We start from the raw sequence: 27274 nt of genomic DNA, 5'->3' as shown, positions 1-27274 counted from the left end.
AAACTTATTTATAATCAACAGTAAAAGTTGATTTTTTAAAAACTTTGTCACTGTACCTTTTCTTCTGAAATGGACGCGTTTAATTAATATGCATAAATAGATCAGGTAATGAATCAGGTGTAAAGCAGAGGCCCATCAGACTAAAATAACTATCCAAGATAAAGTATGTAGAAGCCCCAGCATTCTTAATTATTTTTCCTAATTTTATAACCAATCACAATGTAATAGCTCAATCATCAATGCTTTATTCCAACCAACAGAAATACTTGAAGTTCACAGTTACAGTCTATTGGATACTGCAAGCTACATCCAGGAAATCCCAAAGTATCTACATGCAAACATCACAAAAAAGCTAGAACAAAATATAAATATACTCAATTCAAAGCATTTACAGTGAATGACTATTATAATCACTCAGACACCAACCCTTTCTTTACACCACCCCATCCTTACATGCACGAGTTCACTTCTAAAAATAACCTAGGAACGTCGGGAAGAGGAAAACCCTGATAAAGTTGGTCAAAGTAGCAGGTCCAGCAGAATCTAAAAAAGAAAAAGTAAAATAGGGTGAATTTTGGGCCCCTTGCTGAGTAATTGTTTGAGTAGTAAAGAACTTAAATTTTGCAACAAGTAACTAGAGCAAAACTCAAACTGGCACTCAGAACTTTAAGTGGTGTTAACAGATGTTATTAATAGCCAGTTATTATTAAACCATTTATAGAATAGCACAAATTCTCCAGTGAATCTAGCAAACAAATGGGACCCTGGTGAATTTAGATATGTCTAAGCTGAAACTACTGTGGCCCATGCTGAACATCAGTTGTACTGCTAGCCACACGCCCCCCACCATTTCGGCTTCAGTCCCACACACTGCTGACCACAGGGGTTTGTAGATAAGGATGAGAAATGAGTCAGATGCTGAAACATTGGGATTTCCAAACAATCAGATATTGGATTGGAGTGTTACTATGCTAATGTATCACTTTCTGAATTGTTTCAATACTTGAAGTTGACAAACTGGAGAGCTGATAAAAATCCATAGTTACCATTAGAAATCACTGTACCTTTTCAACAGTTTCTATGATCTGGTTTGAAATCTTATTTCTTCTGAAATTCCATACTGTTCCAGTGGATCCTGTAGTAGAGGAACAGGTATTACTGTAAGGAAGAGGATCAGTCACCTAACAGTGTTTCACTACATAGAAATCTGCAAAGAATATTCTATGTTCAACAGTGAATAGTAACAGGATATTTAATCCAGAGTACATCAGTTTCAAACTGTACTTCTCCGCTGACAGCTTCCATTATTGTTTAATGAATGGTGTTTATCGAATTATTTCTAGAGTTTGTGCTTAAGTGATTTCTTCCAAAACACACAACCCACACTCCAACTCTCCCAAAATCCGGACACCGAGTTTCAGAACAACAGACATCCTAAGCCTTTATCCATAAGTCATTCTTAAGCCGAGTAGTTATGGTTAAGGCAAATACTATGCCAAACTTGATGCTGTTACCTGAAATCTACTCAATCAACTTTCTGATACCCCTGTTACCTCTTGCGTGATTACAACATCAAATACAGCTTCTGATCATTAGAGTCTTTAAGAAACAGTGGCCACAATGTGATAAAATTTTGCATGAAGACCAAGAATAATTTAGTTCAAATCAAAAACTACAGACTATATTTTTATTTTAGAGATATAGTGGAGAACACATCCTTCCGGTCCAGCGACCCACCTAGCCTAATCACAGGACAATATACAATAACCAATTACCCTTCTAACTGGTACGTCTGGACTGTAGGAGGAAACCCATATGATTCATAAGGAGAATGTACAAACGTCGTATTGGTGATGCCGGAACTGAACTTCCGAACTCCCCAAGTTGTAACAGCATCATGCTAACCACTACACTGTCTTCTCAAATCCAAATGAAAGCATGAGTCACGAATGAAGGCCAAGTCATTGGGTATACTTAGAGGTTGATAAGATTCTTGATTAGTAAGGGAGTCAGAGGTTATGGGGAGAAGGCAGGAGAGTGGGGTTGAGAGGGAAAATAAATCAGCCATGGAGCAGACTCAATGAGCCGAATGGCCTAATTCTGCTCCTATGTCTTATGGTATAACCACTCAATACAGGTCAAATGGTTACTCTATACCACAAACATCTTCAAACTCCCACTGTTACTGTTCTAATTTAAAAGTCATTAGCTAACAACCTTCACCAAATTTCCAAATTTTAATCAAACCACCAGAAATTTAGGTGCCAACAGGATTGTAGTCTAGTTGTGATTGCTGAGCAAAGACCTTCTGGACTGCATTGAGCCTGTAGAATTGTGAGTAGTTAAATCCTGGATTTCCCGGGTTAAAGGGATAGTGAAAAACATTTAGAATAAAGGTTACAGATACCGTGCAGTGTACTATTCAGTGCTATAATTTCAGCAGATTAGTAATGAACCATATTTTATAAACTTACTTTTCCAGTTATTTTTTGAATTTCATTCCGGTAAAATATTAAACTTTGCCGCATATACTCATAGCTGTGGAACAAAAACAATGATTAATGTATATAGATGCTAAAATAAATCTTCAAACATGTCAAATTTTAATCCTCTATAATAAATTACAAAAACAAGAGATTCTGCAGATGCTAGAAATCCAGAGTAACACACCCAAAATGCTGGAGGAACTCAGCAGGGCAGGTAGCATCTATGGAAATAGTCAATGTTTTGGGCTGAGACCCTTCAACAGGACGGTAATGGAAGGAAGAAGCAGCCATAATAACAAGGTGGGGGGGGGTGGGAAGGAGGACAAGCTCCCAGGTGATGGGTGAGACCGGGGAGGGGGGGGGGAGAGAGCAGGGATGAAATAAGAACTAGAGAAATGATAAGGGGGAAAAGGTTAGGAGCTGTAGAATAAGAAATCTGAGGAGTGGAGAGTGGACCATGTGAGAAAGGAAAAGAAGAGGGGCCTCGAGGGAAACGATAGGCAAGTGAGAAGAGGCTAGAGCGGAGACTTGAAGAAAAACAAATACAGTGGTTTTTCCAACCATTTAAACTTTGTTTCAGGAACCTTCCAACCTCCTCAAATGCTTCATCATCAATATTCATTACAGTAAACTCCAGCTAAGCAGTGTTGATCAGAGATGCAAGCACAAAATTTGCTGAGTTGGTTAAATCCAGGACCTTTAGCATGGATCAATTCCACAGTTGTTGGAAGTAGCACCAACTGATAAATTTAATTTAAATTGACATAGCTTCCTCGGACACAAAATGGTTTTAGAATTTGTTTACAGAATTCTTTCATCAAATAAACCCCTGGGTTATTTTAACGAAAGCTTCTGTAGGTTATATAAATGTTCAAGGCTTTCAAGACTTCTGTAAAAGATGGCAAACAGATAATGACAGTGTTTACATACCTAGCTTTTGTCAAAGCTTCAATCCACTCCTCACATTCATCTTTAGTTTCACACGTAAATGAATATTTTCTTTCTGGCTCATCCACAAATACTTCAATCAAATAATAAAAAAAATAACTAGTGGAAGCAAGTTAAAATATGCCGTTTGTTTTGCTATAGTCAACAGCTCAGCACAAATATATTGAAATCACAAAAGGGAAAAAAATCACTATGACAATAAGATTTTCTGCTCAATTCATTTGTCTTAATGTTAGTTCTACTCAGCTGGAAATACTGGGTCAGAATCAGTTTTAATATCAGTGTTAGATCTCATGAAATTTGTTCTGTAGCAGAACAAATTGCACTGTAGTGCAATACATAAAAACAAACTATAAAGTATAAAAAATACATACTACATCAATACAAAACTGAATTAAATAGTGCAAATAGAGAGCTAAAATAGTAAGGTATTGTTCATGAGCCATTCAGGAATCTGATAGTGAAGGGGAAGAAATCTTTCCTACAATGTTGAGTGTGTGTCTTCAGGATCCTGTACCTCCTCACTGATGGTAGCAATTAGAATAGGGTGTGTTCTGGGTGATAGGGGCCCTTAATGATGGATACTGGTTTACCAAATGCTATACAGCCTATTCCTGCCTCTAAGTATATTACTACCTATTATAACCATATTCTTTTTCTCCTTGTGCCCATCTTCCCTCCCCCCATCAAGACCCAGTTATAATGGTAAAGGAAAATGGCCACAGGATTGAAAAAAAGTTGGCTACATTTTAATATTTTTTAAAATCTGTGGGTCATCCTCAGCAGGGTCTCAATGACGCTGACCACTATACAACAGGAACATTTCACACATGGGCTACACACTACATAATACACAACCGGATGACTTTTATATTAAAAGGAAAATTAAACTCGCTGATTATGTAAATCCTTAGTAGTAAAGGATTAACATGCACATTCTACAGCTACTTCATTTGACTATTTGATATGCAAGCCAAAACTCATACTCGAACAGTTAAGGCTTGAATTTCTCTTGGGATTAAGGTAAAACAGAAAATATCTGAAGTTCAGCACAAACTCAAGGGATTCTGCAGATACTGGAAATCCAGAGCAACACACACACAAAATGCTGTTGGAACCCATCAGGCCAGGCAACATCTGTGGAACGGGGGAAAAATAAGTGGACATTTCGATCCAGTAGTTCTGATGAAGGGTTTTGGCCCAAAATGTCAATAGACAATAGACAATAGGTGCAGAAGTAGACCACTCGGCCCTTCGAGCCTGCACCACCATTTTGAGATCATGGCTGATCAATTACTATCAATACCCGGTTCCTGCCTTGTCTCCATATCCCTTGATTCCCCTATCCATAAGGTACCTATCTAGCTCCTTCTTGAAAGCATCCAGAGAATTGGCCTCCACTACCTTCCGAGGCAGTGCATTCCAGACCCCCACAACTCTCTGGGAGAAGAAGTTTTTCCTTAACTCTGTCCTAAATGACCTACCCCTTATTCTCAAACCATGCCCTCTGGTACTGGACTCTCCCAGCATCTGGAACATATTTCCTGCCTCTATCTTGTCCAATCCCTTAATAATCTTATATGTTTCCATCAGATCCCCTCTCAATCTCCTTAATTCCAGCGTGTACAAGCCCAGTCTCTCTAACCTCTCTGCGTAAGACAGTCCAGACATCCCAGGAATTAACCTCGTGAATCTACGCTGCACTTCCTCTACAGCCAGGATGTCCTTCCTTAACCCTGGAGACCAAAACTGTACACAATACTCCAGGGGTGGTCTCATCAGGGCTCTGTACAAATGCAAGAGGATTTCCTTGCTCTTGTACTCAATTCCCTTTGTAATAAAGGCCAACATTCCATTAACCTTCTTCACTGCCTGCTGCACTTGCTCATTCACCTTCAGTGACTGATGAACAAGGACTCCGAGATCTCTTTGTATTTCTCCCTTACCCAACTCTACACCGTTCAGATAATAATCTGCCTTCCTGTTCTTACTCCCAAAGTGGATAACCTCACACTTACTCACATTAAATGCCATCTGCCAAGTATCTGCCCACTCACCCAGCCTATCCAAGTCACCCTGAATTCTCCTAACATCCTCATCACATGTCACACTGCCACCCAGCTTAGTATCATCAGCAAATTTGCTGATGTTATTTTCTATGCCTTCATCCAAATCATTAACGTAAATGGTAAACAGCTGTGGTCCCAATACCGAGCCCTGTGGCACCCCACTAGTCACCACCTGCCATTCCGAGAAACACCCATTCACCGCTACCCTTTGCTTTCTATCTGCCAACCAGTTTTCTATCCATGTCAATGCCTTCCCCCCGATGCCCTGAGCTTTGATTTTACCCACCAATCTTCTATGTGGGACCTTATCAAATGCCTTCTGAAAATCGAGGTACACTACATCCACTGGATCTCCCCCGTCTAACTTCCTGGTTACATCCTCGAAAAACTCCAACAGATTAGTCAAGCATGATTTACCCAATCCTATCACTGCTAGCTAGATATGCCACTATTTCATCCTTAATAATGGACTCTAGCATCTTTCCCACCACCGATGTCAGGCTGACGTTCAATAGTTCTGTTTTCTCCCTCCCTCCTTTCTTAAAAAGTGGAATAACATTAGCCATTCTCCAATCCTCAGCAACTGATCCTGAATCTAAGGAACATTGGAAAATGATTACCAATGCATCCGCAATTTCCAGGGCCACCTCCTTTAGCACCCTTGGGTGCAGACCATCTGGACCTGGGGATTTTTCAGCCTTCAGTCCCATCAGTTTTCTCATCACCGTTTCCTTCCGAATGTCAATCCGATTCATTTCCTCTGTTACCCTATGTCCTTGGCCCATCCATACATCTGGGAGATTGCTTGTGTCTTCCTTAGTGAAAACAGATCTAAAGTACTCAGTAAATTCTTCTGCCATTTCTCTGTTTCCCATAACAATTTCACCCAATTCATTCTTCAAGGGCCCAACGTTGTTCTTAACTATCTTCTTTCTCTTCACATCCCTAAAAAAGCTTTTGCTATCTTCCTTTATATTCCTGGCTAGCTTGTGTTCGTACCTCATTTTTTCTCCCCGTATTGTCTTTTTAGTTAAGTTCTGTCGTTCCTTAAAAACTTCCCAATCATCTGTCCTCCCACTCACCTTAGCTCTGTCATATTTCCTTTGTTTTAATGCTATGCAATCTCTGACTTCCTTTGTCAACCTCTGTGGCCCCTTTCCCCTCTCTGAATCCTTCCTTCTCTGGGGGATGAACTGATTTTGCACCTTGTGCATTATTCCCAAGAATACCTGCCATTGTTGTTCCACTGTCTTTTCTGCTAGGCTGTCCGTCCAGTCAACTTTGGCCAGCTCCAAGCTCCATAATTTCCCCTGTTTATCTGCAACACTGACACCTCCTAGCTGCCCTTATCCTTCTCAAATTGCAAATAAAAGCTTATCATATTGTGATCACTACCTCCTAATGGCTCCTTTACTGCGAAATCGCTTATCAAATCCTGTTCATTACATAACACTAAATCCAGAATAGTCTTGTCCCTGGTTGGCTCTCGTACAAGCTGTTCCAAGAATGCATCCCCCCGTAGGCACTCTACAAACTCCCTATCCTGTGGTCCAGCACCAACCTGATTCTCCCAGTTCACCTGCATGTTGAAATCCCCCATCACTACTGTGAAATTACCTTTGCCACATGCCAATGTTAACTCCCTATTCAACTTGCACCCAATATCCATGCTACTGTATGGTGGCCCGTAGACAACACCCATTTGGGTCCTTTTGCCCTTACTGTTCCTCAGTTCTATCCACACAGACTCTACTTCTCCTGACCCTATGTCCCCCCCACTTTGCAAAGGACTGAATCTCATTCCTCACCAACAGGGCCACCCCACCCCGTCTGCCCACATTTCTATCCCTACGATAGCATGTATACCCTTGTACATTCATTTCCCAGGTCTGATCTCCCTGCAGCCATGTCTCCGTTATCCCAACAACATCAGTTACCCATTCGCACCTGGGCTTCAAGCTCATCCGCCTTATTTCTGACACTTCATGCATTCAGATATAGAATTTTTAGCCCACTTCTCCTCTCTGTTTGAATCGCTGCTTATTGTGCTTAACCCAGCTCCCCGAACTCCCATTGGGCTATACGCCCCTAGAATTTTGTTGTCCTTCCTAAATTTACTTATTCTTTCAACACATTTAACTCCATGTTCCGTCAGGCCATCCCTCTGTACGAGTCCTCCTTATCACTTGTTCCGCCCCACCTTCCTCTACTACACACTTAATATTCTGGAACCGTGTAGTCCCCACCTGTCCTTTATTCTTCCTCTCGCTATCCTCTCTCACATTCTGGATCCTCGCCCCCTGCAAATTTAGTTTAAACCCCCCCCAAGAAGCACTAGCAAACTTCCCTGCAAGAATGTTAGGACCGCTCCAGTTCAGGTGTAAACCGTCCCTTCGGAACAGATCCCACCTTCCCTGGAACAAAGCCCAATTATCTACAAACCTGAAGCCCTCCCTCCTGCACCATCCTCTCAGCCACGTATTAATCTTTATAATCCTTCTGTTCCTTGCCTCACTCGCACGTGGCACAGGCAGCAATCCTGTTATTGTTACCCTGGAGGTCCTGCTCTTCAGCTTCGCACCTAACTCCCTACGCAGGACCCCCTCACTCATCCTACCCACGTCATTGGTCCCTACATGGACCACAACATCTGGATTCTTGCCCTCCCTCTCGAGTATAACCTGCACCCGATCTGAGATGTCTCGAACCCTGGCACCAGGGAAGCAACATACCATCCGAGACTCCTGATCTTCCCCACAACATCTCCTATCCACCCCCCTGACTATAGAATGCCCTATCAATACCGCTCTCTTCTCTTACCTCCTCCCCTTCCTAGTCAAGGGTCCAACCTTAGTGAAGGGTCAAATTGTTATTCCTTTCCATAGATGGTGATTGGCTTGCTGAGTTACTCCAGCATTTTCCGTGTGTTACAAAGGTCAACCTGAGACAAGATTGATGTTCTTCCAAGCAAAAAAACTTCACATGCAGAGTTATTGTCTGCTTCGCTTCAAAGGTTTATTTTCAAAATGCAGACATGGACAACAAATCCAATGGGCACAGGACAACTGAAATAAATCCTTAAGTGCTGCCTGGCCAGATTGAGTTAAGTCACCATTTTGGGTTTAGACCCTTCACCTACTGTCTTGACCCATTAGGTTCCTTTAGCACAAAAAGATAAAAGATCAGCTTTTAACTGTCGGCTAACTATTACTTGGATTGCACTACTTGTATGTATAATCTATATTTTCATTTATATTTATCATCTGTTATGAGCAGAGAGACAACATCTGCTGGAAGTAAATTCCTTGTATGTGTACAGGTACTTGGCGATTAAAGTCTGATTCTTTGTCATATGTACATTGAAACATCCGGTGAAATTTTAAACGACAAACACAGTCCAAGGATTGTGCCTGCAGGTGTCACCATACTTCTGGCGCCAACACTAACTCACTAACCTTTGTAACTCACTGGTCTTTGTAACTTGGCAGGAAACCAGAACACCTGGACAAAACTCTCACGACGATAGGGAGAATGCAAAACTCCTTATAGGGTTATTTGAGTATCTTAGAAACTGATCTCCTGGGATTTTCATGCACAACAGTCTCTAGACTTTACAGAGAGTGGTGCAAGAAACAAAAATCATCCAGTGAGTGGCATTCCTGTGGTCAAAAACACCTTGTTAATGAGAGGTCAGAGAATGGCCAGAAAACATCAGTGTGCAGAAGAGTATCTCTGAATGCATAACACATCAAACCTTGAAACGGATGGGCCACAGCAGCACAAGATCACAAACACTCAATGGCCACTTTATTATGTGCAGCAAGTACCCAATAAAGTGGCCATTGTGTGCATCATGCACTATTATTTGATAAAGTATAAATTTAGAGTTAATTTTCCAAAGTTGTTAACAAGAAAGTTGTAACATCAGGAATTTAATACCAGATAGCCAGCTCTTTTTAGTGTACTTTCCATAAATAAATTTTTTGATAACATTAATTTCAGGTTATTAAAAATCACAGAAACCACATTAGCACAGAGTGCTTCAGCACTGATGCAAGAAAGAAAATGTAGCCTTGAACGTTAGCATTTGTACAGGAGTTCTGTGAATTCCTTTTATACATAATCATACTTCTTGAAAACAGATGGCAGTTGAAATGATAGCTTATCAACACAAGGACAACTAAAAAGAAAATGAACATTTTTAGAATGATGGCAGTTTCTGCCCCCACTCTCACCTCCCCTTGAGAAACAAAACATTTTCTCAACTCTACAATAATTCTCATAATTCTTTTCCCCCCTCAAAAATAAGGCTTTTTTGTTAGGAAGATATGGTTGGGACACGATTACAGATTCATATTATCAAATGAATTAGCAATTTCTTTATAGACTACAAATTCATTATAAAAACAGTTTGCATTGTGTTTATGCACAATTGTCCATTGCTACCACAATCACCTCTACAAAAATGCAATCTCCTCTAAAGCCACAGAAAGCAGTTAGTGTGGGAAATGGAAAAGATATTGGGTATTAAGTAAATATTCCTGGAAAGTTGCTCTGTACAAGTGGGGTGGCATGGTAGCATAGAAGTTAGCATAACTCTATTACAGCACCAGCGACACAGGTTCAGTTTCCATCAGTATCTGTAAGGAATTTATACGATCTCCCTTTGCCCATGTGGGTTTCTTCCCACATTCCAAAGACATAGGGGTTAGTAGGTTAATTGGTCACATGTATAAAGTAGGTTAATTGGTCACATGAGTATAATTAGGAGTGCTGGCTCATTGTGCTGATTTAAGTGCTGAGCTGGATTAAAAAGATTAAGTCTAGAATGAAGGATGAACAGGTGTTCAGATCTGTGAGGTTTCCCTTGCTTCAGCACTAAACTGACTCAGCAGCTGCGGCCTGTAGCCATCAGGCTCCTGCTCCAGCTTCTCTCGGCTTAGCACTGAACAGGCTCCATGGCTGTGGACTCACTTTCAGGGACTCTGCCGTTCATGTTCTGTGTATTACTTGTTTACATTTTTTTTTAATTGTTTGCACAATTTGCTCTTTATTCACACATTGGAGTCTTTGTTGTGTGGGTTTTTTCATGGATTCTATTCTGTTTCTGCCTGCAAGATGAATCTCAAGGTTGGTTACGGTATACATAGTTTGATAATAAATGTACTTTGAACTCTGAAATAAATAAAGTATGGATACTTGGCTGGATGATGCCAACACTGACAGGAGTTTCTCAGGTGGAAATGTCTTCCAATAGCCAATCATAACGACAACAAAATCAAAGGAAAATTAATGATCATTCTTTTTATTTATTTATTGAGATACAGCATGAAAGAGGCCCTTTAAGCCACACTGCCCTGATTTAATCAGAGCCTAATCACAAGACAATTTACAATGATCAAATAACCTACCAACTGGCATGTCTTTGGATTGTGGGAGGAAACCAGAGCACCCGGAGGAAACCCATATGGTCATGAGGAGAACTTACAGGCGTCAGCAGGAAGTGAAACTAGATCACCTGCACTTTAGAGCATTATGCTAACCACTATGCTGCTGTGCCACCCATTCTGTATCTAAAGAAGATACAGCATCAGATTCTGAAATGGAGGTGGACGTGTGGGTCATAATAGCAAATACATCAGACAGGGATAGCTAGCGAGAAAAAAAACAAAACTCTGCACAGATAATTAAACCACAGGTATGACACATTTATAAAAATGAGATAAAATACACAGGTGTGACAAGACAAGCAGAATACACAAGGTTATTAAATTATCAATCACACGTATAAAGGTAGGTAACAGGCCACCTAAGAAGCACAAGGAAGGCAGAGAAATTAAATGTACATGATAGTAGGCCATTCAGCCCCTCAGACCTGCTGTACCATTGAATGAGATCATGGTGTTCGCTTTAGCAGCACCTGCCTGCACTAATCCCATAGTCCTCATACCAAAAATAAATGCATCATCTCCATCTTAAATACTCTGTGACTGAACCTTCACTGTCCTTGGATGGTGAGCTCCAAAAGCTCAACGTAAATGATACATTTCACTGTGTTTCAGTGTTCAATGGACAAATAAAGCTAATCTTTACTCTTCAATGAGACAAGGCAGAATAAGTTTGGTATAGACTAGATGGGCCCAAGGGCCTGCTGCTGTGCCGTACTGTTCTATGACTCTTATGAAACTTCTTCTCATCTGCTCTGACTGTTGAGACACTTAGCCTTAGACTGTGGTCTCAGACTCCAGATAACAGGCCAGGCAAAATAAAGACATCTGTACATTTCTGAGATCAATAATCACATTTCTAAATTCCAAAGAACATTGGTCCAGTCTTCTTAATCTCCACTGACAGGAGACACCTTCACCATTCGTCCTTCATTCTCAGGAATCCATTTGTTGAACTTTCACTGCACTTATCAAAAATGCAGCCTTCCTGTAAACACAAAGTACACTGCAGAAGCTGTGGTCAAATCAAGACATACAAAAAAGCTGGATGAACTCAGCAGGCTGAGCAGCATCTGTTGAAAGAAGCAGTCAACGTTTTGGGTTGAGACCCTTCGTCAGCCTTCCTGAGTTAGGCAGACGTGATCTGTACAGATATTCTAGATCTCACTAGTGTTGCACAAACAGTCAGTGGCCATGGATATGTGTGGTCTACTGCTGCTGTGGGTCCTCCACTCAAGTTTCAATGTGTTGTGTGTTCAGAGATGCTTTTCTGACACCACTGCAACACTTGGCTATTTGAGTTACTGTTGCCTTACTATCAGCTTGAAGCAGACTGGCTATTCTCCGGATCTCGCTCACTAACAAGGCATTTTCATCCACAGAACTGCCACTCACTGGACTTTTTGTTTGTCGCATCATTCTCTGTGAACTGTTGTGCATGAAAATCTCAGGAGATCAGCAGTTTCTAAGACACTCAAAACAGCCCGCCTGGCACCAACAATTATTTAGTCCCATTCTGATATGTCTATCCATGGCCTCCTCTATTGTCAAAATGAATCCAAACTCAGGTTGGAGGAACACCACCTTATATACTGGCTGGGTAGCCTCCAACCTGATGGCATGAACATTGACTTCTCTAACTTCCGTTAATGCCCCACCTCCCCTTCTTACCCCATCCCTGACATATTTAGTTGTTTGCCTGTTCTCCATCTCCCTCTGGTGCTTCTCCCCCCCCCCCCACTTTCTTTCTCCTGAGGCCTCCCGTCCCATGATCCTTTCCCTTCTCCAGCTCTGTATCACTTTCGCCAATCACCTTTCCAGCTCTTAGCTTCATCCCACCCCCTCCGGTCTTCTCCTATCATTTCGTATTTTCCCCCTCCCCCCACTACTTTCAAATCTCTTACTATCTTTCCTTTCGGTTAGTCCTGATGAAGGGTCTCAGCCCGTAACGTCAACAGTGCTTCTCCCCATAGATGCTGCCTGGCCTGCTGTGTTCCACCAGCATTTTGTGTGCTTTGTTGTTTGAATTTCCAGCATCTGCAGATTTCCTCGTGTTTGCTAATTATTTAGATCACATTTCTTTCTCATCCTGATGTTTGGGTCTGAACAGCATCTGAACCTCTTGACCATGTCTGTGTGCTCATATGCATTGAATTGCTGCACATGATTGATTTATTTGGATTAATGAGGTGTATAGGTGTGCCTAATAAGTGGCCACTGAGCGTAATTACAGTTATACCTTTACTCTTGGTCAGTGAACCCTTTGCTATCACAGAGGATACATTCCAGAACTGGCTGTAAATACAATTTATTTCCTCCCAAGATTTCCTTAAGGGTGGGGATTGCAAAGTAGATAAAGCCTTATTTGCACAAGGCTCTTAAGATGACAAATGCTGGATTGTTAGTGGGATAGTTAATATTTTACTATCAAAATACCTGAGTGGGGAAAGTTGATGCTTTTTAACAGTTTTCATTTTGTTTGAGAAGTAGAAACTCTTGTGGGGGGGGGGGGGGGGGAGAGAGAGGGATCACCTAGAGGCCGAGCCTGGTTATGATATCAGCTTTGTGGGCTGAAGAACCTGTATTGTGCTGTAGGTTTTCTATGTTTCTATAATGTATGGCAGAAAAATCATTAATTTCAGAGCTTTGTTAATATTCCACTGACTGGTTGCGACTGCAAACTGGTAAACCTGTCAGACTTAAGGCTATTCAAGGAACCAAAGACCAACATACCTTATCTTGACTAACTACCTGCTGTGAACTTGATGATTCCTGTACAAGGACAGCCAAGCTGCTCCCAACACCAACAACTTTCAAATTCTCGCTATTTAACAAAAAAAACTCCACCTTCTTCATAGTCCTGATGAAGGTTCTCAGCCCCAAATGTTGACTGTTTTCTCTTTTCCATAGATGCTGCCTGACCTGCTGAGTTCTTCCAGCATTGTGTGTGCGTTACTTTGGATTTCCAGTATGTGCAGATTTTGTGTTTATGAAATCAAACTCCACCTGTGTCTTCTTTTGGCAAAACAGACGATGTCACAGATTTCCCATGTCTACCTTGTCCTCACTCTTTCACTTAACTCAGCAATATTCCCCCTAGAAGCTTTCCAGCATTTTCTTCACAACCCACCTACCACCAACATAGTATCAGCAAACTTGCTGTGGGCCTATACTCGCTGTAGTTTAGAAGAATGAGAGGATCTAATTGAAACCTATTGAATATTGAAAGGTCTGGAGAGAGTAGATGTAGAGAGGATGTTTCCTATAGTGGGGGAGTCTAGAATCAGAGGACACAGCCTCAGAATTGAAGGATGTCCATTTAAAACAGGGTTCCCAGTCTGGGGTCCATGAATCCCTTGCTGAATGGTATTGGTCCACGGCAAAAAAAAGGTTGCGAATCCCTGATTTGGAACATCAATGAGTAAAAGTTTCTTTAGCCAGAGGGTGGTGAATCCATGGAATTTTTTTGCCACATAAGGCAGTGCAGACCATGTTATTGGGTATATTTAAGGCAGGGGTTGATTGGTTCTTAATCAGGGCATCAAAGGTTATGGGGAGAAGACAGGAGAGTGGAGTCAAGAGAGATAACAAATCAGCCATGCTGGAACAGCAGAGCAGGCTCAATAGGCTGAATGACCCAAGTCTGCTCCAAAGTCTTGAGGTCTTGGTTATGTTTTAGTTTTTGCCCTCATTCTGATTACTAGTGTAGTTCATGAACAACATAGCAGCCATTCCCCTGGGTCCCCAAATTTGTTACAACATTGGTTTTCTAACCATTAACCAAACCCCATTCCCACCCACTAATTTTGTTCTATAATCTCTTGTGAGGAACCTTATCAAAATTTTTTTTTATAAATTCACTTATTATTCTGAATATAAAATATGAAAATAAATTTAAAAAACTATGAAGAAAAGATTGCTGTTCTTTTATCTTATTTCACACTCATTATTTACTGCTATTTATTTATAATCTGTATTTGCACAGCTTGGTGTCTATTGATCCTGTTTATAGTTACTGTTCTATGGATTTGTTGAGTATGCTGCAGAAAAATAATCTCAGGGTTGAATGTGGTGAGATGTATGTACTCTGATAATAAATTTTAGTTTGAACTTTGGAAGTTAGTAGCAGTAGGAAAGGGGAAATAGGGGATGGAGATCCTACCACATGTATAGAATCTCCAAGCAAAAAACCCAGCAAGGGACAATTCCCTGCTAGTTCCCAGTAAGCTGTAAACACCAGAGAGCAAGAGAAGCATGGGCAGTAGTGATCACAAAGTAGTACAAACTATGATAATAAAGAGAGAACAATAAAGGCATGACAAACAGAGTAATCATGGGTTTTAATCATGGGTTCCAAAATAGTGCTTGAAAATTAAAGTTAAAATGTATTGAAACAATAAAGTAGAAAGAAAAGTATGCATTTCCAATCACATGCAAGAATTGTTGGCACGGTAGTGTACTGGCTAGCATAATGCTTTACAGTACGGGCAACTCTGATTCAATTTCTGCTGTTGCTTGTAAGGAGTTTGTACGTTCTCCCTGTGACCACGTGTGTTTCCTCCCACAGTCCCAAGATTTATCGGCTGGTAGGTTAATAGGTCAATGTATATTACTCTGTGATTAGGCTAGCATTAAATTGGGGGATTGCTGGGTGGTGTGGATCAAAGGGCTGGAAGGCCTACTCTGCACTGTTCTCCATAAATAAAAATCTTTGCTTTAATGGTCATAATATGGACATTAACTGAAAAGTAAAAAGCTGCAGGTATTAGAAAACTGAAATGAAGAGAAATTTTATAGTGTAGTATCTGTGGAGAAAGAAACAGTTAATATTATCAGGTTATTGTTTCTCGCTTTTCTAGTACTGAAAAGGTCAAAGGTGTAAAAAAAAGGGCGGTACAAAGCAGAGAGTGCGAGTGTGTGGATCAAGGCTGTCCAGCCGACACTAATGCAGTTAATGCAATAGGACATGAGAGCAGAATTAAGCCATTCAGCCCATTGAGTCTGTTCCACCATTCCATTATGGTTGATCTCGGATCCCATTCCGTTCAATCCCACACAGCTGCCTTCTCACCATAGCCTCTGATGCCCTGACCAATTAGGAAACTATCAATTTTCTCTATAAACATACTTGGCCTCCACTGCAGTCTGTGGCAGAGCATTCCACTGATTTACTACTCTCTGGCTAAAAGAAATTGCCTCCTTACCTCTGTTCTAAAGGGTTGCCCCTCAATTTTGAGGCTGTGCTGTCTAGGTCTGGACAACCTCCACGTAGGAAACATCCTCTCCACATTCACCTTATCTAATCCTTTCCACATTCGGTAGGTTTCAATGAGATCCCCCTGCATTCTTCTGAATTCCAGAGAGTACAGGCCCATAGCTACATAACGTTCCTCATAGGTTAACCCTTTCATTCCCAGAATCATCCTTATGAACCTCCTCTGGACTCTCTCCAATGACAACAATCCTTTGTGAGATATGGGGACCAAAACTGTTGGCAAAGTGTGGCCTGACTAATGTCTTATAAAGCCTCAGCATCATCTTCTTTTTATATTCTATTCCCCTTGAAATGAATGCCAACTTTGCACTTGCCTTCTTTATCACAGTCAACCTGTAAGTTAACCTTCTGGGAATCTTGCACGAGGACTCCCAAATCCCTTTGTAGCTCAGATGTTTGACTTCTCTCCATTTAGATAATAGTCTGCACTTTTGTTCCTTTTACCAAATTGCATTATCATACATTCCCAACATTGTATTCCAACTGCCACATAGTTGCCCATTCTTCCAATCTGTCTATGTCCTTCTGAATTGCATTGCTTCCTCAGCACTACCTACCCCTCTACCTTTCTTCGTATCATCTGCAAACTTTGCCGCAAAATTATTAATTACATTATCTAAATCACTGACAATGTGAAATGTAGCGATCCCAATATTGACCACCGAGGAACACCACTAGTAACTGGCAGCCAACCAGAAAAAGGCCCCCTTTATTCCCACTCACTACCATTCGTCTATCCATACCAGCATTTTTCCTATAACACCATAGGATTTTATCTTGTTCAGCAACCTCATGTGTGACACCTTATCAAACGTGTTCTAAAAATCAAATTAAATGACACCCACTGCTTCTCCTTCGTTCATCCTGCAGGTTACTTCCTAGAAGAACTAACAGATTTGTTGGGCAAGATTTCCCTTTACAAAAGCCATGCTGACTTTGACTTGTTTTATTATTATCTTCCAAGTACCCTGAAACCTCATTCTTAATCGGAGACTCCAACACTTTCCCAGCCACCGAGGTTAGGCTAACTGGCCTATAATTTCCATTCTTTTGCCTTCCTCCCTTCTTAAAGAGTGGAGTGACATTTGCAATTTTCCAGTCCTCCAGAACCATGCCAGAATCAATTGATTCTTGATAAATTACAGCCATGGCGTCCGTGATCTCTTTAGCAACCTTTCTCAGGACTCTGGGATATAGTCCATGTTGTCCAAGTGACTTATCCACCTTAAGACCTTTCAGTTTGTCTAGCACTTTTTCCTTTGTAATAGCAATGGCACTCACTCCTGCTCCCTGACACTCTCGAACCTCCGGCACACTACTGGTGTCTTCCACAGTGAAGACTGATGCAAAGTACTCATTAAGTTCATCTGCCATTTCTTTGTCCCCCATTGCTACCTTTAAATGCCATTTGAAGGAGGGTGATGAATTCTTGGATACATTTTCTCTCTACTCTCCTCATATATTCTTCCACACAGATTAACAATTATTAATCCTCATTAGCTATTCGATAAATGACATCAACTGTATTGTGTGACAGCTGGACAACCATGGTCTCCAGTCTGTCGAAGACATTCCCTAGTCTGCTTCAGCCCTCTCCGTTCCCTGCAATTTTAAACACTTCTTTTCTCTCTTTTCCAAGTCATCAGTTCTGTTTCTCGCACCACAGATGCTACCTGAATGAAGTATTTCCCACCCTTTTCTTGTGTTATATAAATGCCGGTGAGAAAAATTGAAAAAAAAAGGATGAGAAAAATGCAAAGCAAGGATAGCTTATGAATAGTAGTAGAGAACATGACAATTAAAAATACAAAGAGAAAGAAAATAAATAATCTACAAGGACATAAAAAGTATTAAGGAACCATAAATATTCTTCAAGTTTAGGATGTGGTATAACATAGCCAGTGGAAGTGGTGGATACAGGTTCAATTCAAACATTTGTGAGAAATTTATAGGTATATGTCTGGGAGGGGTATGGAAGGCTATGGTCCACGTGCAAATCAATGGAATGAGACAGATTAGTAGTTCAGCACGGACCAGGTGGGCTGAAGGGTCTGTTTCTGTGTTGTGGAGTTCCATGACTATGTCCCTTCAATATCTGATTAGGAAACAGATTGGATACTTACAATTACAGATGAGTTTAGAACTGGCATGACCACACTTGAAATGCTAGAAACAATTTGTTATTTATCTGAGAACTATGGAACATACTGTCACAAAGTGAAGTTTAGACAAACAACATAGAGGTGTGCTAACAAGCAGAAAGGCAAGGTTAGTTGGGCTGCTGGAGTTAGGTAGAGGAAGACGGGAGGAACATAAATGCCAGCACAGGATATTTCTGTTCAATATTTTGTTTTGGTGTTGTGACTTGTACTCAGCAAAAATCACAGTTCAAAACAGAATTTAATAATTATCCAAGTCCATCTTCCAGTTATTACCACAACTAAACAGAAGTAAAACTCATTACCTAGTGAGAAGCTAGTGTCATCTTCTTTTTGGATTCTGCACTGCTCAAGTAACAAGGCACCGACAGGCTGGTATAGAGACAAGATCAGAATATTAAATCATTTCTCATTACAGACAGTTCCCAAAAATCACTCTTTGACAATATTTCCACTAACATTCATTTGTCAAAACCAGCTGACAAATGAATATTTAAACATCAATTAAATATCAAGATTTTAAATATTTCTGAAAGTTTAGTCTAAATGATACTGTACGAGCAAGAAAATTGTCAATAAATTTGATCCTCTCTTAACAGAAACAATACATAAATTGTTTTATAACCAGTGAAATATCCCTAGACTGTTGAATGAACACAAGCGATTGATCAACCTGTTCAAAACGTTAGGAAGTAAATATAATTGGATGTATGACAGTCTTTTCTGTTTTTTTTTAAAATGGGTTCTATTGGGTTTCTTTGTTTTTTGGCTGCCTGTAATATACTTTGAATATTTTGTGCTCTCAAGACTGATGTTATGCCACTAAAGAACTGCTAGGAGCAGGATCTACACTTGGATTAATGTGCTGAGAACCTGTAATAGCACAGCAGTTTGACAGTAACAGAGCAAGGGCGCCTCAGAGGTTAGGAAGTCTTCTGGGGACCTCCTAAAAATGGGATTGAAAGTGGCAAGTTGGAAAATATATACCTTCAGTGTCCATTTTATTAGGTACACCTGCACAACTCATTAATGCAAATATCTAATTAGCCAATTATTTGGCAGCAACTTGATGCATAAAAGCATGCAGACACGGTCAAGAAGTTCGGTTGTTGTTTTGACCAAACAACAGAACGGGGAGAAATGTGATCCAAGTGACTTTAACCATGGAGTGAGTGTTGGTGCCAGATTGGTTGGTTTGAGAAACTGCTATCTCCTGGGACCTTCTCCGTGGATTGTCACCTTGTCGTGGTGGAGAAGCTTGTGTGGTCCTGATATCCCGAGAATGATGCTGTCTGGAGCTATGCTCCTGGTAGGGTCACCCATGGCGGTAAGGTTGAGAGTGAGGTCCCTGACAAAGAACAATCCAACCAAGACCTCAACGGTGGAACAGGCGGACAAAGTTACTTTGATCTCAACGGCTGTGAAGGCGGATGAAGGCTGCAACAAATCCATCAGCTCCAATTGTCGTGGCTTCCATGCCATTGGAATCAGTTGGTTGATTTGTGAAGTATTGTGTGCTTCTTGGAGTGCAACATCAAGTACACGTTAAACAAATACATGCACAGGTGTCTTCGCTCTGTGATAGATCAACGGAATGAAGACCATCATCCTCTACCTCGAGGGATAGCCATGACGATCTCCTGGGACTTTCATGCATAACAGTTTCTAGAGTTCATGGAGAATAGTGCAAAAAACCAAAAAACATCCAGTGAGCAGCAGTTCTGTGGGTGAAAATACCTTGTTAGTGAGACAGATCAGAAGAGAATGGCCAGGCTGGTTCACACTGACAGGAAAGTAAAAGTAACTCAAATAACCAGCATTACAATAGTGGTGTGCAGAACAGCACTTCTGAACACATAACATATTGAATCATGAAGTGGATGGGCTACATCGGCAGACCACGAACATACACTCAGCGGCCAATTTATTAGGTACTGGAGGTAGCTAATAAAGTGGCTACTGTGTGTAATTATAAAATAATCTCAAAGGCATCATTATTCGGAAAGAGGAATCCAATAAAGCTAACTGAGTGACATCACGCAAGGAGTAAGTGTTAACAGGTAGCAAAACATTTCTGGAGAACTGCTGTATTTACAATGAAATTGCTCGAGGCTTTCTGACATGTTATGAAGTCATCGATAAAACTGTGACAATTAATCGGCAAAGAAATTAAACTTTAATGCAGTCTTACCTCCTCCTCATCAATTCTGAAGTAAAAAAGGAAGTTGACAACTAGCTTCACCAGTCGGCATTTTGCAACTGAATAAAGGAACATGCAAATATTACCAGCAAGAAAATGAATCTCAGGGTGACATACATGTACTTTAATAGTAAATTTACTTTGAACTTTCAGACATGCTTAATTCTTGGCCAGTTCATCAAACAACCAGCTAGATCAATAATACCCTTCAGGGGATTGAACTGTAACAGACCAATTGTGAGAATGTGGCAAGGATGCATGCACCAATCAATTGTGTGGTGAATTGATTGGGACTCCTACACACAGAAGGCTCACTCTCTTTTTGCTTTGGCTTTCGAGTGAGCTTGTTTTGCTTTGACGGGCTCAGATTGTAACCCCTGCACTGGAAGCTGCCCAGGGTGCACAGTGGTTAATAGTAAAACTCAGTAAAAATGTTTAACTTTACTACTCCGTTGTTGACCTTGCTCTGCACATATGCAACAGGAACAACATTTGCTGATCTCATGCATGACTTCAAACTCTTCTTCCACATCACTGTCCACTAAAGTGGCCTAGCAAAGGAGTAATTTGAGAGAGGTAACAAATGCCCTGAGAGTTAGTTCCATGCTCAAATAGTGGTTTGTATAGTTTATTGCTAATTATAACTTGAAGTATGAAGGTTTGAGACAACTCTTGCACTGTACTGCCTTGGGCAACTGATCTGCCTGTGACAGGAAACTGCAGGAAGTTGTGGACATTGTTCAACATGACATGGAAACCAGCCTCACATACATGGACTCAGTTGATGCTTATCGTTTCTTTGATGGTCCCCCAGCCAACTAAATCAAAGACCATAGCCATCCTGGACACTCTTTTTCCTTTCCCATTGGGCAGAAGATACAGAAGTCTGAAACCTGTACCACCGCACTGAAGTCCGGCTTCTAACCAGCTGCTTAAGACTATAGAACGAACTTTAATACAAGATCGTTTTGGTCTTGCACTTTAGTGTCTGTGTTGCATTTTCTCAGTAACCATTGATTCTGCATTCTGTTACAGCTTTTCCTTGTACTACCTCAATGCAGTGTGGTAATATAATGATCTAAATGGGCATAGCTTTTCACTCTACCTCGGTGAACTTGACAAGAATAAAACAATTTACACCACGTTCTCCAGCTGTCAACCTTAAATGCTACATTAGCAGACACTGGTTACAGTATAAACCTTCCAAAGAAAGGTCAAACTGTAATACTATTTCTTTCTCCTCAGTTACTAAATGGCCAGGCAGATAATCTGATCAACCATCCCAATTAGCCCCCATCCTATCTATTACCTCTGCCACTGTGCTGCACTGTTAACACTTCAAACCACTGTTTATAATGCTGTTCACATTGTAAATACATGCTGGTATTTATGCACATTTATTCCATATCTGTACTTTATCAATCTTTTATTTTTTAAAAAAAGTACATACATAAATGAGGAGAATTATCTCAAATATCTATATCAATAACAATTCATATAAAAGGTAAAATAAACATGATCAAGATCATACATAGTATTAATCTAACAGTATATAATAAAAAATAAGATAATTGATTCTCCTCTTATCATTCCATGAAAAGAAAAAAGGTAAAGAAACTTTTATAATTACATATCTGTATCATACAAGTACAAATCTGTACTTTAACTATAATTTATTTTATAAATCCTTACAATTGTTGAATGCTGAAATTTTTTGTTGCATGTTACACCGAGACCTCCCCAGCAAATTCTTAAGTTGCTGCTTCAATACCCCACAAATTATTCTCTCTCAATTCTGTATCAAACTTCCTTTAAGGCAGGGGTTTCCAACCTTTTTTTATGCCATGGACTCCTAGCATTAAGTGAGGGATTTGATCCCTACTAGCCCTAAGGATTTCAGAATTGTACCCATTCTCTCTGCACAATAACAACAACTTCTACTTCACATCTCTGTTGTAGAGTCATAGAAAAGCATGGCACAGAAACAGGCCCTTTGGCCCACCTAGTCCATGCCAAAACCATTTAAACTGCCTACTGCCACGGACCTGCACCAAGACCACAGCCCTCCATATCTCTATTATCCATGTATGTATCCAAGCTACTCATAAACATTGTTGGCGTGTGGCCATGTGGTTAAGGTGTTTGTCTAGTTATCTGAAGATCGCTAGTTCGAGCCTTGGCTGAGGCTGCGTTTGTGTCCTTAAGCAAGGCAGTTAACCACACATTGCTCTGCAACGACACCGGTGCCAAGCTGTATGGGTCCTAATGCCCAACAACATAGGAGAGGGGAGACTTGCAGCTTGGGCAATTGCCAGTCTTCCACAAAAAATACCTTGCCCAGGCTTGCGCCCTGGAACTTTTCCAAGGTGCAAATCCATGGTCTATCGAGACTAACGGAGGCCCACACAAATGTTGAAGTCAAACTCACATGCACCACTTGTGCTATTTGTACTGTTCATCCAAAATTTTAAATCTTTATTTCCAGTTAGTGAAGCATTTGCTCATGGTTACAGCTTGCCTCTACCTCACCCACAGCTCTACTTCCTCAGGACACCAAAATATTTGGCACGTCCCTGTCGCCCCTTACCAATTTTTTTTTAATATAAAAATTGGTGTATCACAGAAAGCTAACTATCTGGATCCAAGTGGCGTGACAACAGCTTTGCAGGTGACCACAAGAAACCGCAGAGAGTTGTGGACACTCCTCAGCACATCACAGAAACCAGCCTCCTCTCTGTAGATTTTCTATACACATCTTGTTGCCTCAGTAAAGCAGACAGTATAATCAAAGATCCCACCAACTTCGAACATTCTCACTTCTCCCATTCCATCGGGTAGAAGATACAAAAGCCAGAAAGCATGTACCACCATGCTCAAGGACAGCTTCTATCCCACTGTTACAAGACTATTTAAAAAGTTCCCTAGTATGATAAGATGAACTCAAGTTCACAGTCTACCCAGTTTTGGTCTTGGACTTTAGTGTTGACCTGCACTGCACTCTTTCTGTGCTTACTGCCCGTTACGCCGCTGGTGTTTAGGGTAGCAATGAAGGTCTATCCTTTTCTGTAGCTTACACTTTACTTTTGAATTGTTATTGTTTTACCTTGTTCTACCTCAATGCACTGTGTAATGATCTGATCTGTATGAACAGTATACAAGTTTTTCCACTGTATCTCAGTTCACGAGGCAATAATAGAAACAAATCCAACCCTACCCTCACTAAACCAAACATAATTTTGTACATCTCTTAAATCTCTGCTCTAAAGGTAACAATTTGAGTTTGTTAGGTAACAATTGAAAACCCTCATCATTAGAACTACTCCAGCATATTCATTTTATTGAATTATCGCTTCGGTGTTCTGTCCCAACAAGCCGCACTGCCCAGCAACCCACCTACTTAACAATAGCCTCATCATGGAACAATTTACAATGACCGAACGACATCTTAACTGATACGTCTTTGGACTGTGGGAGGAACCCTGAGCACCCAGAGGAAATCCACACAGTTCTGGGGAGAACTCAGAATTAAACTCTGAACTCAGACATCCTGAGATGTGAAATGTGCAAATTGCTATGCTACTGTGGCAGACCATCTTTTCAAACTGCTTACAGACCACGGCAGGAGGTGAACTCCGAACTCCGACATCTCGAGCTGTGAAAGCACTACGCTAACCACTACCCTTGCGTGGCGCCCTATCTTTTTTGCATCCTTTCCAGTACTTCCATATTGTTCTTAAAGTGTGGCAGCCAGAACAGAATGCAATAATCCAGTTTCACCCAATTGGCCAAAATGCAGATTCAACACAACTTTCCTCACTTTTGTATATCCCTCAAGTGATGGATCCCATAAAGCCTACTCAACGCATACAAACAAGCTGGAGGAACTCAGCAGGTGGGGCAGCATCCGTGGAAATGAGCAGTCAACGTTTCGGGCCGAGACCCTTCATCAGGACATAAAGCCACTAACAGCTCTCTCAACATGTCTGCTCATGCTCAGGGATTTACATGCAGCTCAGAAGGCACCTGACCTGCACAGACACGTCAGACACAGAAAAAGGCCTTCAGCCTAACTCAATGACAAGTCCGGTCCCTGTGTTCTCAGGCTTTGTTCATAGAACATTGAACAGCATAGTCTTGCACAGGGATGGGTCCTTCAGCACGTCTGTGCTAAACACATTGCCAAGTTAAATGAAATGTCTTCTTTCTGTACATGACGCATTTCCCTCTTTTCACATGCAATAGAGATGATGGAGGTACTCAGTGAGTTAGCCAGCATCTACAATACATGCAGCGTCTTCTGTGCTGCTCCTTGTTCCAGTATATACAGTCGTTCAACTGTAGGAGCCTCTAAAAATCACTATCATATCTGCTTTCAGCATGACCACTTAGTAGCCCATTTCAGGCACTAACCAATCTGTGTAAAAAAAAATCCACTCATCTGCTTTAAAGACAGCAACGGGGAGCGAGACACACAGAAAAAAACAAATTTCATTACATACATGAGTGCTGATAAACCTGATTTGATTTTGGGTCTCTATTGTGGACTGAGTGCAAAGAGACAGACAGACATACTTTACTGAAGATAGTGAAAAGGGAATTATGGTTGGGAAAAGGGGAAGAGAGAGAGGGAGGGAGCAGGAAGCACCAGAGAGACATTCAGTAATGAGCATTAAACCAATTGTTTGGAATCAAATTACCTTGCTTGGTGTTTCGGGGCTGGGTGTGTCTGCACCTGTCCCACCCCCAAAACCCTGCTATTCCTTCTCTGCCTCCTGCCCCACCACACTCCCGTGGCATTCCACCCTCACTCTTCCCAGCACCCTTTGCTCCTGCCAGGTTTACTAACTCACTGCTCCACATTGACAAATTTAGTTCTGTTCAAAAGTCTTAAGCACCCTAGCTATATACGTATAAGACTTTTGCACAGTACTGTATATATAACACTAATCTGCATTTTATTTTTGATATTGCTATTCCATGACTACCCCATTATTCTTTTTTAGCACTATTAAGTTATTGTAATTTTGTCTTGCACTGTACTGTTTCTGCAAAATAAATTTGACATTACGCAAGATAATGAATGATCGAAAAATAAACCTGATTCAGATATTTTCCTTTGTATGACTCACATTTTGAAATGATCTGTATAGAACACTACAGCATTGGCAAGCTCTTCGGCCCATCTAGTCCGTGCAAACTATTATTCTGTCTGGTCCCATCGACCTGCACCCAAACCATAGCACTCCATCCATGTTTTTACACCACTGGTGTTTAGGGCAGCAATGAAGTTACTTATCCAAATATCTTCTCAACGCTGAAATCAAACCTGCATCCACCACTTTCGCCGGCAGCTCGTTCCACCCTCTGAGTGAAGTTCCAACTTATGTTCCCCTTAAACATTTCAACTTTCACCCTTAGACTCTTCATCTCATGCCCTAGATACTTTTTGCTTATTTATTATTATTTATTTGTCTTCTGCACTCTGGATGAACACCCTAGTTGGGCAGTCTTTCATTGACTCTGTTTTAATTTGACGCACAAAATGCTGGCAGAACTCAGCATCAATGGAAAAGAGTAAACAGTTGACGTTTCGGGCTGAGACCCTTCATCGGAACTGATAAGTTCCTGCTGCATTTTGTGAATGTTGCTTTGGATTTCCAGCATCTGCAGATCTTCTCATGTTTCAGTTATAGTTATTATTCTATAGATTTGTTAAGTATGCCCACAAGAAAATGTATCTCAGTGTTGTATACAGGGACATATATGTACTTTGATAATAAAAAAATACTTTGAACTTTGAACCCATGACCTCTAGTTCTAATATCACCCAACCTCAGGGAAAAAGCCTGCTTGCATTTACCCTATCAATACCCCTCATAGTGTTGCATACTATCAAATCTCTCCTCATTCTCCTACACTCCAGGGTTGATTGGTATCCACGTGACTGGCAACGTTGCAGAACTATTTGCTAAGGTTTTCTCATGAAGTGCCCTCCACTGGTGCAATAAACTACAACCGTGCACTACAACTGACCTTGTTGTGCCTTATGGTCTACATTGGAAGGTTGTAAGTTTTACTCATGCTCCACAGACTTGAACACAGATATCTCACCATTCCCGTACCCGAGGGATTGCACCCATTGTGCAGTCTTCCCCAATGTCCTTTCAAGTTCAAGTGAACTCATGGCCAGATGTTCAGGAGCAACAAAAGACGAGCTAGTCTCATTTCTCATTGTTTAAGAAATCTTGTTACGTGGGCCAAAGTCTCCGAATCGTTCCTGTAATGAGGTGACCAGAACTGCACACAATACTCCAAGTGAAGCTTATAATAGCTGGAATATAAGCTCTCTCAGTTAGCCCTTATCACTTCTCAGCCACAGGAACTCGCCTGTCGTTCCACAGCCCCTACCAAGGCTCAAAGGGGTGGAAGAAGTTATGTTATTCATTGCAAACTTACCGTCGCCACGCTTCGGGCCCCTCATGGTGAGCTCAGCCGCCTTCTCGGCCGGTTGCTTGGACAGACACAACAATTCCCTCACGTTGTACCTCATGGTAGCCGGTACCTTCTCTCTAGATTATTTCTGAGAGGAAAAGCCTCGCCGGTGGTCAACAGACAACCTCAGACAATTCTCAAACATGTTAAACCAAACCTCACGTCTATTTTAAGGACAAACATATGGAACTTTACACC

At 41.0% G+C, this 27274-nt stretch overlaps 1 protein-coding gene across 1 annotated transcript; it reads right to left on the bottom strand.

Annotated features, from left to right (window-relative positions):
* Window positions 1-222: 222 nt before the first annotated feature.
* On the bottom strand, window positions 223-27180 carry plekhj1 (pleckstrin homology domain containing, family J member 1). Its single transcript, XM_059991083.1, has 7 exons — window positions 27041-27180; window positions 20576-20643; window positions 18690-18756; window positions 3417-3507; window positions 2475-2538; window positions 1065-1135; window positions 223-543 (listed from the first exon to the last, which is right to left on the bottom strand). The coding sequence occupies exons 1-6, from the start codon at window positions 27132-27134 to the stop codon at window positions 1079-1081; spliced, it is 441 nt and encodes a 146-aa protein (XP_059847066.1). The 5' UTR covers window positions 27135-27180; the 3' UTR covers window positions 223-543; window positions 1065-1078.
* Between the last annotated feature and the right edge of the window lie 94 nt (window positions 27181-27274).

The sequence above is a fragment of the Hypanus sabinus genome, chromosome 16 (assembly GCF_030144855.1).
Source record: "Hypanus sabinus isolate sHypSab1 chromosome 16, sHypSab1.hap1, whole genome shotgun sequence".
In the NCBI taxonomy this organism is placed as follows: domain Eukaryota; kingdom Metazoa; phylum Chordata; class Chondrichthyes; order Myliobatiformes; family Dasyatidae; genus Hypanus; species Hypanus sabinus.
This window is presented reverse-complemented; position numbering and strand designations above follow the sequence as displayed.